Consider the following 17,029-nt stretch of genomic DNA (forward strand, 5'->3'; position numbering starts at 1 on the left):
ATGCATCTACACAACAATAGATAACATGCAAAGTCTTTCCGTAGCAGTCAAACCAACATATGAAAACGAAACGCTTTCTCAATAATTTGATTAATTGGAGAAGGAGTAGTGCATAATGGCTTTTTGATGATGTTACAAAGTTTGTTCTGGAGAAGTTCAAAAAGCTTCAGCTAAACCTTATTCTATTAGTTTTTTGTAGGGCCGACGCACATAGCCAGCATTTCCGGAACCTCACTTGCAGGAAATCAGTTATCCGGCAAATATGTTAGCCGACGTTAAAAAAGGAAGCACTTCAAATGAGCATACGTATAGTTTTCCGGCAAAAGTTAACAAATGGGCTTTGAAGCTCAGTTACAAACACTAATAACATTGCACGACAAAATGGTGTCGAAGTGAAACGTCAGATCAGCAATATCGACCGACCACACGACCCGTACTGAAGATACCGTTTTTTTTTTTGTTTACTTCATTTTTTGTTACTGAAATGTACGCTTTTTCGGAAAATCTCTATAAATAAACGTATGACATAACGTTTGGGCACCAGTCGAGCGTCAACCCTTTCGCAATCAACGGGACCGTCAACGTTTCCTAGCTGAAAGCTATCTATATTTCAATAGGACCTTATCAAAGCAGCTGCCTCGGAAACATAAGGGCAAACATAGCATTTTTGATGCAGCGTTCAGATATTAGAAGAACTTCGATCTTACACTCATAGACTTCTATCGGAACCGACTCTTCCCGATTAAGTCATACGTTGTTCCGATTTTCGGTATTATGCCCTACAGGAAATGCTTACAGCGTACTGTAAACAAAAATAGTTCTGTCACAAGGCTACCTTTAGTAAGGACATACATGACGGAGATTTGATACTGCTTCAATGTTCAAAAGCTCAATACGTTTCGTATTCAGACGCAAGCGATATTAATAATAATAAAATTCAGTCATTTCAGCTCTATAAATAGTCGATCTAACTTCAAGGTAGACTACTATTGACGGATCTTGATTTGTAGAAACTCTACAATATTTAGATTAGTGATAAATACTTTTCTCTGCACCCCAAAGTACAGCGAGTGGCAGAATATGGAATATCCCAAAAACCACACTAGAAACACTGAAAAACACCAAAGACTGTGTAGTTGCTGCGCGTGGATGTGGCCAAATTGAGCTCCTGAAATGTCCTTAATTCGTGGCTTCGTTCTTTTGACACTGGATGTTGCCGCAAGATGGGTAACAGCATTTGTCTCAGTCGGTTGAAACGGTAAGCAGCTGACACCCCCTAGGTGAATATTTAAGGATTTTAAGCCAACCTATCACAGTCCTGTCAGACAGACACTTGCTTAGTGGATTGCTTCATAGACGATTTGCACATGAAGCTTTCTTTGAGGTTTATTCTGTTTCAGAAATACCTTGTGAGGATCATTTGGAATCGTAGCAATGTTTTGTGCAAGGCTACGCATGCACCGCACCGATTCACTCATCGCGAGCCTCAGCGACAAGTAATGGGCTATTTTTAACTGCAAGAAAGCTTGATTGTGTGCACAGGTCCTTCATCCCTTTTCTTTTGTCAGCTCCTCTATGTCACCCATAAAGTGATCCTAAAATTGCATAATGGTACTGTGTACTAAAATAGAAAAGTATGTTAATTTATTAATTAATTAATTAATGTTTTGCCCTATTTGAGATACACTGGGTTAGCCTTCTTGATAATACAGCGGCCGCTTTAGGGATGGATGTACGGATACTCTAGGTGGAAATTGTTTACTGCGTGATGTCGGCACTAAACCGTAAATAGACAATAACTCCACGAGGACGGTTGGTGGGACTTAACAGTATCGAAGTAATTATGTCATATGCACCGGACCCAACTTCAGAGAGTTCACTTTATCCTCAGTAGAGACCTGACTTTACCGTGTGCTGCATGGTTTACTGAACACAAGGAGTTATCGTACGCTTCTACATCTAGTGATCGAGCCATGTTATCATTTCGAATAGGTCAGTGTTGAAATATCATATATCTTAGGTTGTCGATATACTGTTTTTCCATAGATTCGCTTTTAGTATCTATCAACGTTGAGTGACTGGCTACATTAGCTACCTTTTTTATACTATCCTACGTTGTACACGTGTTAATGGTATTTTCAATATTAATCTACCCAAGAGTATCATATCTGTCAGGTTGACATATTTGACCAGTGACCAATATGTCGGCAGTCGGCCGTTATTTCCATAATTTCTCTTATAATAGATATATAATGTTGTGTATACCAGGCCCACAATTTGCACGTGACATGGCCAGTAAATGAATCAAGCTTTGATAGTTTATATGGTTTTCCATAGGAAAATCTAACCTCCAGAATGCGTCAAACGAGTAACTAACTTTACCTTGGTAGCTTAGTGCTCTTTTGAGTAAATTCGTTCCCGAACCGCCTTTGGCGCAGAGTTGCGCTTCGTTTGCTTATAAGCGCACGAATGAATCGATCTTGAACGACAGTGGCCGGCTCTAGTGGGCATCTGTGTGTTGCGTTCTCAGCTATTGCTGCTACACATATTCGGGGTGAATTTTATTTTGTAAACATACGATAAATTAGTAAATTGTAAGCTTTCGACACAAGGTTAAGTGACTTCTGCCCATTTTTTGTCTCTTCCAAGATTTTACCGTACATTTATTGACTTCTGGTTTTGTCGCGCTCCAAGGCTTATCAGAGACGAGAGTTTACTTGCAAGCAAGCAAATCACTCAAGCATAGAGAACCGATGTGGGTATTGGCTGAGTTAAGAAGTCATGCAAAGCCTCGAATCTATTTTTAGTCAAAGGGAAATCGATCTTTCTCACAGCGAGAGAAGTGACGATAGGCCTTAAGGAGACAGGAGAATGCCATGCGGGGAACTTGTCGTATTGTTCAACACTAACGATAGGCTCACGTAACTCAGAGGGACGCCAGGATTCTAAAAACCGTGTAAGATCGTCGGTACGTGGACACAGGTGACCAAGCTAAAAGTGAGAAACCCATCATCACACCGCTCTATGTCCTGAAGAAACGTATTCGATGAAATATGTTGGGACTGCACATCGGCTAGATACTTTAAATGGAGACATACAGTTGTACACGTACATGTACAAAGGCTAATCAATTCGCCCCTTACGTATAGCGATATTCGTACCCTGTGGAAGCTATGTTTAGCTGATAGGGTTTCTACCCAGAACTCAATTATCGAACCTAACTCTTCCGATTTTAGCGGCTCTCTCGTTTATTTCTAGACTAGTGAGCAGGGCCATGGTTGGCCTAAAGAGTCAGGCTCATCTATCAGTAGATCAGCTTGTAATACTGGTTTAATGAAGCCAATAACTTTAGAGATAATCACAAGGGCAGAAAAAATGTCGAATTCGTGATCTCGAGGTGAGAAATGAAAGCGATAGAAGGTTTGCACCGATGAATATACACCATTATAAGATCGTACGTGTCCATAGCACTTCTCGAGTGAGTGCTAGCATTAATCATTTTATGCACGGTGCATAGTACTCATTCTCCTCGTAAACTGGTATGAGGGGCATGATATCGACGGGCACGTTATGGCTGATTAAACTCCTGATGTCCGTACGTATCGATTATATCTGTAAAGTAGACTGGAGTTAATGATGGCTAATCATACACGAGTAGCTTTTGAAATTCTCTTTATAGCTATGAGCTCTTTATTTTAAGTTTTCCGTCCGGTATCGCTGTTAGACGTTCCCCTAGATGGGTGGTCCCTAACACGTAACCCAGTGTGTCTATGACCAGGTTCGCACCTGGACTACGACGTGTTATCAGGCAAATACGTTACTCACTAAGCTATGACGAGGACCTGTTTTTAGCTCGTTTAGCGGCGAACTATTGCGATGTAAACATTACGATCCTTGTACTGTTTACGTATAATATAGATGATAGATAATCCTTATCTATTATCTATATTGGCAAATTTAACGTGAAAATATTGTAATGAGATGAGGCTTGAATATCATTCGACTAAGATTTTTATGCTATAATGGACAGGCCGTAGTAACGAAATTACCCAAAAATGTTATGAAACCATGCTGCCTGTTTTTTTCTTGCTGCACCTACTCTATCATAAATGGTTCCGCTTAAACAGATCTGAAAAGATTGGGCTATGTGGAGCAAGGATAATGTGGGCTATATATTAATTTAAAATTTTAATTTTGTAAAACTTTTCAGATGTACATGGGTCAAAACTTTGGTTTTTTTTTGTGACCAAGTCTCAAAAAGTAGGTCCATATAGTACAGCTAGGTATTTTTTCGTGTTTCATCGAACTTTTGTTAAATACGCAGACTGGAGACAAATTACGTTTTTATATTATATGACCTCTACAGGCTGGAATAAGGTGAGGTTTTTCAGCCATAGCATTCTTCATGTGTATACAAACGTCTGTCGTCGATGGTGTTTTTATAGAAAAATCGGAAAAACTAAGTAGTGTGTTAAGGTGCATTAAAGTGTTGTAGTTTTGCGCTCGTTACGCTAGACATATCGTATATAATTGTTCTTAGGTAAATTTTCACGACTCTATCGGCAAGACGCATCGTTCGGACGAAACAACAGTACCTATAAGTGAATCACATTATAAATAATCGTGATCTTAGGTCAGACTTTCGATGAATAGATAGCTTTGCGCCGGGATCATCTGTAACGACGATAGTCACACAAGTTTCAGCTGGATGAAGTTGGCTGTGGATAATTGTACTTAGATTGTTACTGTCCTTCCCATGTTCTCGAGTCAACGACAACTTACAAATGTGCCAGTACTCGGAAAATAATTTCGAATTGCGCAATAGAACGCAATATGGACCTGTGGTAAACGAATCACAATATTTGGCGTGCCTGGCCAGTAGACGATTCAAAACATCGGTCTTACTAGCCTCTGCCACAGCCTCATTTTAAACAAAAATTCTTTTTTTTTTTGTGAGTGACTGACGTTTTCGCTCGAAACTATTGGTGGCCCACATAAATTATTAGTCCACCGCCATTAAATTTAGCACCCATTTCGCCATGTTTGTTTTCTTTTCACGGATAGCCCACAGGCTCATCCACTTAATCTAAATGTATTCTGCGTAATATAAGAGGCATTACTCATCCATATAGGTTCATTGAAGCTTTGCTTTTTACCGACCACGGCGGCATCTTCGTATATCTATCGTCGTCTATTGTCACTGTAGCCCAAGGCAATTATGCCTCTTCTTTCCACACATTGCTCTCCCGGGGCTTCTGCCAATTAAACGTAATAACGTCTACACGCTGATATGCTTGCAACACGTGATGTGCTAGCTGTCTTTTTATCGAGGGCGCTTTTTGCTAATCCATCGGCCTCCGCTACTTTCGAAACCTTCACCATAGACCACAGCGAGCAGATTGTGTCCATGAGCCGGCTTTTGGAGAATGATCACGCCCGTGTTGATAAAGAAGCATCGTAGCGGCTCGCCTTAGTATGCACGTTCCCGTGCACGATTGGCGCCCATTTTGACCATTTCATCTCGATTTGAGGGCGCTATCAACGACCTAAGGAGAACTATTGTAATGTGAGCGGTATTTTGGATGACGTACCCAATATTTTCCGATCTGCCTTCATGTTTGCTATAGATCACTTCACATTTACTTTGCCAAGGGCTAGGCCCTTAAATAGTGCGAAGTTCTGAGGGAATACCTTAGCAAGATTATTCCTTGCAGAAACAGGCGCGTCGTCGACGAGCCAGCGATAAAAAAATTCGTTCCACGTTCTAACATTAACTAGTGTATTCGAACAGTTATTTCCTTCTCAGATAGCTCAGGAGACCGTGCTAGAACACCATTGATTCATGTTTGACGGGGATTTCAGTTTTCGAGCAGAACGAATATGTTGATGATACCTTTCAAGCATCGAAAACATCCACTCGGACGTTGCAATATCGGCCATTTTTTTAATTACCTCCTACTAAAAATGTTTGATATACAGCTGATTTTCTCACGCTTTTACTGTCGCATTTTGGGACAGATCGTGCGGATCACAGTCGCTTGTATTACAAATCTTGGTTCTAGTGAATATAGGAGGGCCATATTATTTTGACATTAAGCCGTCTTGCCTTATCCTAGCATAGCTATAAAAAAAAAAATAGCCGAATTTTCGCTTCTGGATATGGGGTTGAAACCATCCATTTGAATATTTTTATGCACCTTTTCTTTATTAGATGCTCAGCTAAAAATGGGCTATACTTAACTCACTGGTGCCCGCCAATAGGCTTACAAGACAGGGCCATACAGCAGGGATTTCACGACGCGAGAACGCTCCATCTAATATACCTCGTATTCATGGTTGTTTCAGCGAGCTAAGCTGCAGAATTTGAAATGTTTATTTTATACGGCGTTTGTATGGAGCATAACTAAAATCGAATCCAGATCCGCACCAGACACGCCTTGTTCTAGGAGCCGGCCGTTTGATGCAATGCTTAACAGTGGTACCATTCGTCAAATCTGACGCATTTAAGCCTGACATAGATGAATTTTACTAAAATGAAGCACCCCAAGGACCATTCGATTGCCTATCTAGATGCTACGGCAAATATGCTGGAATATGACAACAAGTGGTTCCTAAAAAAACGTTACCTGAAGGAAATAGATGATTATTATAATCCTGCGTTAGCCACAGTGTAAAAAGTATAAAAATCGTCGTAAGTCCAAATCTTATTTATTTTATAATTTACCTACTTGCTGCATCATAGCTGCATTCGTAAACCCGACGACCGATACCCCACGCTGATCTGGTGGGCTATTTTTAGGAGCTCTATATAGACTCATCAAAAGCAAGCTCCAAAAATTGTTAAAATATAACACACTTCACTTCTTCTCAATCTCTAGATCTATAATATAAGTCTTTCTTTATAATTATATTTTGCTAATCGAATGTGATACTAGCTCAAGTAACCAAATCTATTTTGTACACCCTGGAAAGGAACTAGTTCACGTTGGTGGAAGGCAGGCAAATGAGGTAAGTGGCTGCAGCCCGTTTTATAAGAATCATCGAAACCATCTTACACACGCTCGTACAGCTGCTTCGGCAACGTGCATCTTAAGCTTCATGAAGCGATCGAATAGGACCGCTCTGTGATGTCCTATGAACACTTCACAGCATCGATGTTTTTCCAACATTGACTTCTGCTATACGCTTGATGCTATCGTTTCGTAAATGACTCGGAAACAATTTCGCACTTCAAAAGTTCCTGTTTACTGCATAGAGTTGGCATATGTTGCGCCCGGTACTTCAGTTTAGGCATTGCATCAAACGACCGGTCCTCACCCGATGTACTAGAGCTGTTAAAGTGTCACGTGAGCTGTATCGGAAATGATCTGCAAAAAGCAGGCTGTTGAACAAGTCAACGTATCGTCATCCAGTTGTCTATCACCTTTATCAAGCAGATGCGTAAAATGAATAAAAACAATGGGCAAGGGAGGATCAGTTGTCGAAATGCCTATAAGTCATATTCTCGTAAGCTTCGGAGATGGCAGGGTGATAATTTTCTAGCTTTTGTAATGGAGCAATTGTAAATTAGTCAAGCGAACTTTAAAATGTTGAATTTCATGTCGAATCGATTGTAGCCAGCTGACAATCTAGCATTACGTTCCGCCGGGCACCGTCGTTGTGCGAAAGCTCATCGAGCTACACTATCATGATCATGCCGGTCGTGCGTTGGTGACAGAAGAAAAATATACCTGATTATGCAATTATGAAGCAAGCTATAAAAAAAAAAAAAGATTTCAAAAGAAGACCCTGATCTGTTCTAAAATATTATCTATGCATAGAACCATATGCAAATAGTTATTGCAGATAGTTTTAGGATGGAAAACGTGTGCTAAAGTGTGTGTTTCGTGGCATCGATACCGTCCCTTCGAGTGTTAAAACAAGACCAGTGTGCAATCGTTTCTCTACGTACTGCTAACCAGTAATTGTATTACGAGTACTGAAGTTGGATCAGTTAAGATATCGCTTTTCTTCATACTTTTTTGTACCTTTTCCATTGCTACAGGTAAAATGAGCTTGACCCTTCGACGGCATGATGAGACCTATACATGGGACCACGTCAGTTGTGTCATCCATAATATCCTTGTAGGCAAATTGTGGTTTGAGCAAGAGGGCGAGATGCATATAGCGTGCACGCAGAGCCAACTTCGTGCGATTATAAAATTCAAACAGGCTGGTCCGGACATGCGCGACCTGCATCGGTTCGAAGGATATGTTACTGACGAGTATGTAGTCTAGCTCGCCTAGCTGATTTTATCATTTCCACTACATTATCAAATGTGACAAAATTGCCTTCCAACGATGTCTCTTTAACTTATGTCGGCCCTTCTAACGATCCCTCAACACATAGCAGACTTGCACCTCGTCAAGTGGTGTATGATAGGGATGTTAACAGCGAAAAGCCTTCACGAAGTACGATATTAGCATCTACGCCGGCCCTGCCAATGTCTGCTTTCTGTGAGTTTTCGTTAATTAAAGTCCGTCTGTGACGGCAAATTTGATTTTAACATTATTCTCTATAGAACATATTCCTGCTGAAATAATTTTGCTATACAGTTAAACTTTTGATGCTTGTCTGGATGTAGCGATGACCGAAAGATCCGGTGCATATACGGGAAATGGCCCGAAAGTGTGAAAGCATGCCCACATCACGACGTCGAGCACAGTCCACGGCGTACGCCTGAGGGTCCTTCGAAAATGTACGCTAAACTCAACAGTTTTACAAGGTCGCTCACCGTTGGCGCGACACACAGCAAGGTAGTAAATTTCACATTATACATGATATCTACCGGGTGTCTGATAGGTAAAGAAGCGTCCTTTTTGAATAGCATCCTTCATGTCGGCCAATAATATAATCCGTATTGTTTTTTCGTCATAGAACGATCAAGGAAGTATAAATATAGAGTAGTGGACTGTTGCCTGAAACCGGACATTGGCCTGCTTTTAATGCTATGCATTCTATTCTAAATAAAGTGCCATGAGGTTGACCGGCTGCTGCTTATCGATGGAAGTCCTATCTGTTTTCTTCTTTACAGAGTTATTTATGTAAACATTTAATAGAAAAATGGAATATATGTCGTTATGCGGCTGCATCGTACGGCCACGGCCTACTTTTAACATGCCTATGAATAGCCAAACGCATTTGCGTCCTTCCCTTGCACATGTCCTTCACTGACATTGTTGCTTTTTTTTTGTTTTCAATCGAACCGATTTTGTTGCTGCACCCACATTATGCCGTTGAGGTAACCCTTATTATATGGTTGTAATTACCTCGTAGCGGTCCCCTTTTGCCCGGTTTGAGTAATCCAATTTTTTTTTTTAATGATTTATTTGTTTTGCTTCGGTCATTCAAATGTCCTGCTTCAGAGCTGTTAAGTCGCTAATCCCAGGGATATAAATATTTTACGATTTCATCCCTCACAACCGTGTTTTAGTTATCCTGCTACTCTGTACTGATTGCTTTATTCCCCGCCCTTAAATATCTCGTCCTCTAATTGCGGGTAACAGGTTATCATGTCATAATCCGTTGCCCAGTAATAGGTCCCGTTACTTCGAGGTGAACTTCTATAAACGGTCGAATTTCTATGCAAAGATTGGGTCACTTGGGGAGGCTAGCTTCGATATTTTCATTAACAACGAATAGCATATTAGTGGTTGAAAATGACAGAAATAATAATTGCCTATCGGTTTTTGAAAACCGCATGCAGTTCTTATGGGGCTTGAAAAATGAATCCCACCCAGAAACCCATCTCTTAGCCCGTCAGCATTAGAATACACGAACAAACGTTTCTTAAGAGTTGGCAATTTTTGGCCGATTTTGGACAAACATCTCGTTTTTGCTATACTACTTCCTTATTGACGTTAAGCTACACGCAAACATCATCAAAGCTACTTGTGAAATGTTTATAATTTTCCTTATCATCATATCCTACGCATGGTTCCAAATTATAATATTTCACTATCAGCTTGCCGTCCAGTTACACCTAATCTTTGTGCATGTTAAATGCTATTGGTATCCATGTCGAAAGTTCTGGCGCCCAAAAATGTCAGCTCGGACAAACAATTACTTTTAAAATTTAAACCGTATAACTACTTCAGGATTTGACAGCCGAAGAAGATAGCTTGTCGTATCCGAATTCGCGTGTTGTCTGGGAATCGCAGACAAAGCCACCGCATTCAAAAGAGTACTACCATTTTACACTGTTCGCAATGTCATTGAATGAGCTTCCCGATAAGGAGGAAGACCGTCGGAAGCTGCCTCGGACCGATTGTCGTTTCAGGCCCGATATACGTAAATTGGAAGAAGGCGACTTAGGCAAGTACTGCGATAAGCTTAATTAGATTTTACCGAAAGGGCTTCGTGCTTAGCCCTTGTAGTTTGATTTGAACATTTCGATGTTGTACAGCACTTGCTACATATGTGTACACAGAACACAAAAATTGGACCAGGGCATTCTCTATGCGAAAAAAATAGAACACGGTGTAAGAGGAGTCGGGAGTTTTTTTCTTTAGAAGATATTTGTGAAGTTTGTTAGTGATATCGAATTCGGTAGTACTCTCTATCTGGCCGATGTGGCTCCTCTCAAACCCTGTGCTAGCTTGATTAGCAATGACTAATAATGGTCTAGCCCACAACAAAATTTGTACGCTGGTTTAATGCTTGTCCTTGAACTTGAACAGATGGAGCTGCAGAGGAAAAGATCCGCCTAGAGGAGCTTCAGCGTGAGCGTCAGAAGGCTGTGAAGAAGTCATGGAGTCCCTTATGGTTTCGAGACAACGCCGATGGCTCATGGACATTCACTGGAGACTACTGGAAACGAGATTTTGCCGCCGTTCCAGATATCTTCTAGATCAAAATTGTGCTGTGTGTGCAAGGCATTTTAATCTACATGTACACGGGTAACGCTATTTTTGTGCTCCTAAGTTACGGCCATTACGATAGCCGTGCTTACTATACAATTTATGTGGCTAAACAAGTTACTTAAAGAGAAACTTTCAAACAATCAAGTGTGCGTCCTCCATCATCAGCTGTAGTAGAGTTAGCTGTTGACGACGACGACGATACGTGCAATTTCGACTTTCGTACAAATTGATTAATCTATGATAATAACGAAGGTTATCACCGGGATGACACAACCACCGTAGAAAATATTGTCTCTGCTTCCATAAACATAGACAGCAGCAGTAATGAGCGTTTAATGCGTCACATAATATTATCCGATTGATCGAAGACGTAATTTATCTAGGGGCATGCTGCTTCGTCATTGGAGAGCCAGAGATCCGAGTCCAAGTGGACAGACCGAAGATCTCTAAACACAATTTGATGCAGATGATTAGTACGGGCCGTGCGCCGCAAGACATCTTCTATCATGGTAGAAAATTTACCTTATTCAGAAAAATGCGCGGATACAATAAGAAAAGAGCGAGCGTTAATGCGGCGACGTAAGAGCAAAGGTAGCCAGTGCAATGTTCAACCTAAAAATCTGAAATCGCTAACGAAACAGATGTTGGAACCTTGGAACCTACCTTTATAGAAGGGCTCTTAACACCCAATCTTGATTGAGAGGTTTTAAAAGCTCGTCGTCTCGTTCATTCATTTCGTTCGTCAAATTTACAGCTATCAAAGGATTGTGATGAAGGCACAAGAAAACATTTATATATTCCATAATCATCATCATCATCATATATCCCCAATGGACAACTTTTTCGTCCATGTTTTAGGCGATCTGGTTAGATTTTACAAAATCTAAGATAATGTCTGTTTATCTAGGTCTGATAAAATGCTTTCATTGCTGTCATCACGTAGTAAGATGTGACGCGTTGTTTTCAGGTTAGGTAACAACAGAAATTAAATCAAAGCTACCTAAAATCGACCTCTGTCGTTCGTTCGCGCAAGCGTTTTTGTGCTCTTATTTCATTTGCCCATAAAAAACATTGTCGATTTTATTTCTGGTTGAGTTTACCAGCTGTACGCACTCCGTAACTACTACTAGGCCATGTTGCAAGCGTGCAGGACGTATCACAGCCCAAAAACCGGATTTAGGTAACCACAATTGTAAGATACGCTTTTCTTTTGTCAGATCTGTTGTCACTAATAAGCATTTGGCCATCTAAAGCAAAAGCCTAGATCTGCTATTATTATGTACAGTTTCCTTCTTCTGGCTTTACTAACCCTCTTTGAACGAACAAATGACTCCGTATTAAGCGCAGAAACAAACGTTGCCGCCTTAACGCTTCCCTCTTTCGGCAGATAAGAACAAGCACTCGATCAATAGAGTAGGCCATTCTTGTCTACACCGCAACGTCACCTACGTCTGACGCCAAACATCGGTGTCATACGAGTCCGCAAGGACGAAAACACACCTCAATGGATTCACTGATAAATAACACAGACATACGTATAGCTATAACTATCGCAACACGAGCTACTACGCAGAGAATCTATTACGCTATATCAATATTTGGAAGGATAAAAATGTCTACTAAAAAACAGTATAGTTGACAAGATGCTCGCTATACGTAAAGATGGATGTTTAATGTTGAGCATGATACTATGGTATGATAAATATTGATCGTCGGTCGAGTGTCTGACCTTATTGAGCAGTGTGATGCATGGCACCACCAAGACCACGACAACGATTGTGAGGACACTTCGGCGCTATTGAATAGGTTGCCTTCTACTAGGTTTCTTCTACTAGGTTTGTCAAACGCGCACACAAATTATATATATATATATATACAACAGAAACATGGAATGGATGAAAAAGGAGACTTCTGATCAGTGTTGTCGCTCTAGTTATAATGACAATACCGCGTCGAACAAGGGCAGGTGTTGACTAGGTGAAGACAACGTTATTCTATTGTATACTTATAGACGCAGGCGCACGATGAATAAAAAACGTATAGCCGTTTACCTTCATCGATTAGGTAGGCTAGAAGAAAGCAAATGGCATCCAAAATGGCATGCAAAATCATCCATAGATTTACACGTTATCTATACGACCTATTTGTCAGTCGCTAACAACAATATCGGCTAATATAATTGTAAAACAGGTACCAAGAGAGTGACAGCAGACTGACTGTGACGATCGTTTAATAACATGGCTTTTGATAGCGAGCAAACAATCAGAGATAGGCTGAAGCCAGTGTATGTCTCCTGCCACATAAAAACCAAGTTGGTCATGGGGTTTAGTCGTACCAGTAGTTTGAAAACGAGCTTGGTAAAAAAAGAAAAAAAAAAAAAAAACGACATTCAACTTACAGCATGTCGTCTGCGTTACGCGCTATGCTGCGACGACAAGCGGGAAAGCGTCCATCCAGACTCTGCAGTATTGCCAGGAAGACAAATCTTCACCGTGTGAAGACTAATTTAAAAGCACGGTTTTTTTTTTGTGTTTGGTCAAAGCTATACCTATGATATTCTAAAATGGAAACAACAGTATTGCCAATTCGACAAAGGTGAACCCAATAGTTCCTTGCGGCTCTATAATCTAATATATATACGCGCATGATCCTTAGGGGACGATTAGAACTATAATAATTATTTATGAATAACATTACCTTATTCTAATAATACCCGAACAAAGGAGCATGTACAATCAAATATAATAGCAATATTAATATGTAAATGTTTTCTGTCTTCATTTGCATAGAATATCTTGACAATATTGCTGGCGCAAAAAACGGCCCGGGGTCTTGCATCCTTGTACGATTAATTAGCTCCTCCCTTATTCAGACACATTGATTTGGCCTGGCCTAAAAATTTAAGCAAAATTCACGGTTCCTTTTGGGACGTTTGTGTTTCACTACTCCAAATAGTAGTTACTCATTCTACTATGTGTTTAATATTCTAGCTAAATAAGTAGGCTACAGGGGCAGCCCTAGAACGAAACGAACGCTTCTGCTCGTGAGAGGCACAGACGTCATAAAGAATTAGTTAAATTCATATTAATCTGATTATATACCCTCGGACAATCGATTATCATAGAAATCCCATGCGCACTGTCTTTGTGATCATCGTTTTAATATTGACTGCCGCACAGGTAGGTATGTGCAGAGGTATCTATCAACAACCAATTATAAACTTAATGAAAACCGATTCGTCATAATCTTACGTTATAGAAAGGGTCTATAATTTTGTCCAAATGCCTCTGCTTTCACCTCAGTTACCTCAGCTACCTTGCGATAATAATAATAATAAAATAACTCGTGTCGCAGCAGTCGCGAGAGGCAGTCGAAGGTGTCGCTACGTCCTGCTCGAGCGTATTTTGATAGCAAAATAACAACATAAAGAGGACGCCGACGAGATAGCGAACTACCAACCAGACAAATTATCTCGCTACTGATTGAAACTTCCGAACCATTTTACGAGAATCGCACAGCAAATGGCCACCGTTTTCGCGGAAGAAAACGCATGCGTCAAGCCTATTCTATGAAGATATAAACTACTAGCAGACAACTGCTGGCCGTTGTAGTCGACTGGCACCAGCCATTTACGATGTTTGTGTGACAGCAGTGTCGCTAGCTTCACGGCGGAGGCGAACCGCTAATCCGAGGTGGCTCCGGAAGCCACCTGTTTTTTTTTGATCCCTCACAAACGCTTTACGCTGCACGTTATGTAATATGCCCTGTAATCACCTATCAGCTGGCTATACGTCTGTCAGCGCCTACTATTCTAAACAGTACTGCCTATGAACTTCCATAATTAAGAGTGAAGCTGTTTTGTCTAATAACAAAGACAAGGCGACTCGCGGCAAGAAGACCCGCCGAACACACACGGTGGCTGTCTTACCGATCTTCCAGCTCTGTCCCCCAGCTTTCCATTGTTAGGGACTGTAGCTCGTGTGCATAGCTGTAGCCATGTGTTACCGCTAGCGGCATTTTGGCGGGCGCTTCGTCTGGACACGTTTTGGTCGTCCCATAGAAAGCGGTGTGGTCAAGCACCAACGGGGTGACGCCTACCGTGGGATTGATATTTATTTGGAATTTATTGCCTCTTAACTGCCCTGTTAATGAAAGTGGGTCTGCGGCTAAATCCTGATTCCATTTGAACAGTGACGGGTCGCCTTCGCGATACCACCTGCTCTTACAGCCGCCGGAAACATGTCTTATGTCTTCCGTTGTAACGACACGAGTGAACTTAATAGATTAATATAATATTGTCTCTATATACCTTTGCTAGCAGGCGAGCAAGGAATAAAGAGGAGGAGCCAGTAGCAAACGACCGCATGAGGGAACGACGCAGAGGAGAAGATATGATCCAGTAAAAACGCCAGACAGAGAGCAGATACGGAAGAGATTGAGATTGAAGGCCAATGCCTATTCTGTTTGATTAAGCAGAATACTAAGATTCTTTAAGAGAATAATAACGTACCAGTTCGATGTTAAATATTTTATGTTCTATATTAAACATAAGGTCTAATTTTATGTATCAAAGATATTGGAATTGTAGAACAATCGGGGAATTTTTATGATTAGTTATATTTACGAAGTTCAATAAAAATACGTTGTATATTAGACATAGGTGACAACTTTTCACGGAGTGTGTAACTTGTGTGTTAGTTTGTAGAGAGCTGGTATATACTCAATATATATAGTTAGAAAAACAGGATATTCCTCGGTGTTTTGTAGACAATCCTGCACGTAATGTAGCAACGTAAAAAGTGAAGTAGGATCCATCTTGAATGGGTATAAGTATACGTGACAGTTGGAAACTGATTGTACGATATTCAAATAAATACATAATTATCCATATCTACGGATCCTATTGAACATTTGAGGGGGAACCATGCTCAAGGATCCAGCTCCCCGTGCGCTATGCATAGAACGTTATGAGTTCAGCTCTTGCAATAGCTTTTGGAACAATAAGGCACTGACTTTCACGTATAAATTGGTTTAAATTCAAGCAATTGTTTAGTGAAGCTGGCCTTGTTCCGCAACTGGCCAAGGCCTCCAATGTTTTCACGTTCTAAGGGTGGGGGCGATTACGCACAAAATCATTGTCTAGGAACAAGTACAAAAGACAAAAATGCCTCTCTACATTGTCAGTCATGTTCCTAGAAGAACCATAATAAAAATAAACATTATCGGGCAATTCTTCATAGTGCAGGTAATAAAATAGAACTACCCGAATATAAGCCCAGACAAGCGCCAAACTATATCTTATGCAACCATAGTAATCTAATAAGATGTGGATTAGTAGTCTTAACGTAAGAAAGACCGACACAGGAACCCATAGACGGATTAGGACTTTCTATTTTGTATCGTGTGCATGGGAACTTGATTAATTATTAAGTAGCTTAGAAGCTTTTAGTATATCTTGTCTATAATTCTTATAAAGTTATTATGAAACATACAATTTGCCAAAGCTATTCAAAAGGCTAAATCTCTAAAAGTTTATTGTATTGCATGAATTATTAGTTAAAGTTAGGTTATTATTAATTAGTGTGTTGCAAGCTAACACATACAAATGCTACAAGCCGCGTAGTTTTCCATAATCTCAGTTAAACTACTGTTCTAACCCTAGCGTCGAAGGTACTTTATTTACCTATTCAAAACAGGCCCACGAGCTCGGCAAGAGCAGCGCAGGGTCTGTATTAAAATCGCTTTGTTAGCGGGCTGCACAAAGCTGTTCAGGGGCGTTTCTTTAGTTACTGTTTGTATTGTTCGCACGAGATAAATAAACAGAATATTTCATTCCGATATAGTTAAATATAAATAATTACATAAACGTGTAGAAAAACCTAGTTTGAATATCCCTGACGCTATACAATACCTGCTTCACTCCATTTGTTTGGGTGCTATTGTCCAAGATCGTTATTTTTACAGCATATATATATATATATATATGTTACAATGGAAAACTGCAACACTATATAGAAAGCGACAAGCAAATTAGCCTTCTTTGAGATTAACTTATGCCTATGAATTCCGCATAGCGCCGTCCTATTTTTGGGTAAAAGATCATGGTTCATCCCATCACCAGTGAAGT

The 17,029-nt window shown here is 40.4% G+C and overlaps 1 protein-coding gene across 1 annotated transcript in view; it reads left to right on the plus strand.

Annotated features, from left to right (window-relative positions):
• The window catches only part of LOC111264323 (oxysterol-binding protein-related protein 2), a 21,177-nt gene extending 5,616 nt beyond the window's left edge, over positions 1 to 15,561 (plus strand). The window contains exons 5-8 of the mRNA XM_022840123.2: positions 8,045 to 8,264; positions 8,625 to 8,796; positions 10,138 to 10,354; positions 10,720 to 15,561. Coding sequence (XP_022695858.1) covers positions 8,045 to 8,264; positions 8,625 to 8,796; positions 10,138 to 10,354; positions 10,720 to 10,889 — 779 coding nt within the window. The 3' untranslated portion in view covers positions 10,890 to 15,561. The remainder of the gene's footprint in view (positions 1 to 8,044; positions 8,265 to 8,624; positions 8,797 to 10,137; positions 10,355 to 10,719) is intronic.
• The last annotated feature ends 1,468 nt before the right edge of the window (positions 15,562 to 17,029 follow it).

The sequence above is a fragment of the Varroa jacobsoni genome, unplaced genomic scaffold, assembly GCF_002532875.2.
Source record: "Varroa jacobsoni isolate VJ856 unplaced genomic scaffold, vjacob_1.0 scaffold_847, whole genome shotgun sequence".
Taxonomy (NCBI): domain Eukaryota; kingdom Metazoa; phylum Arthropoda; class Arachnida; order Mesostigmata; family Varroidae; genus Varroa; species Varroa jacobsoni.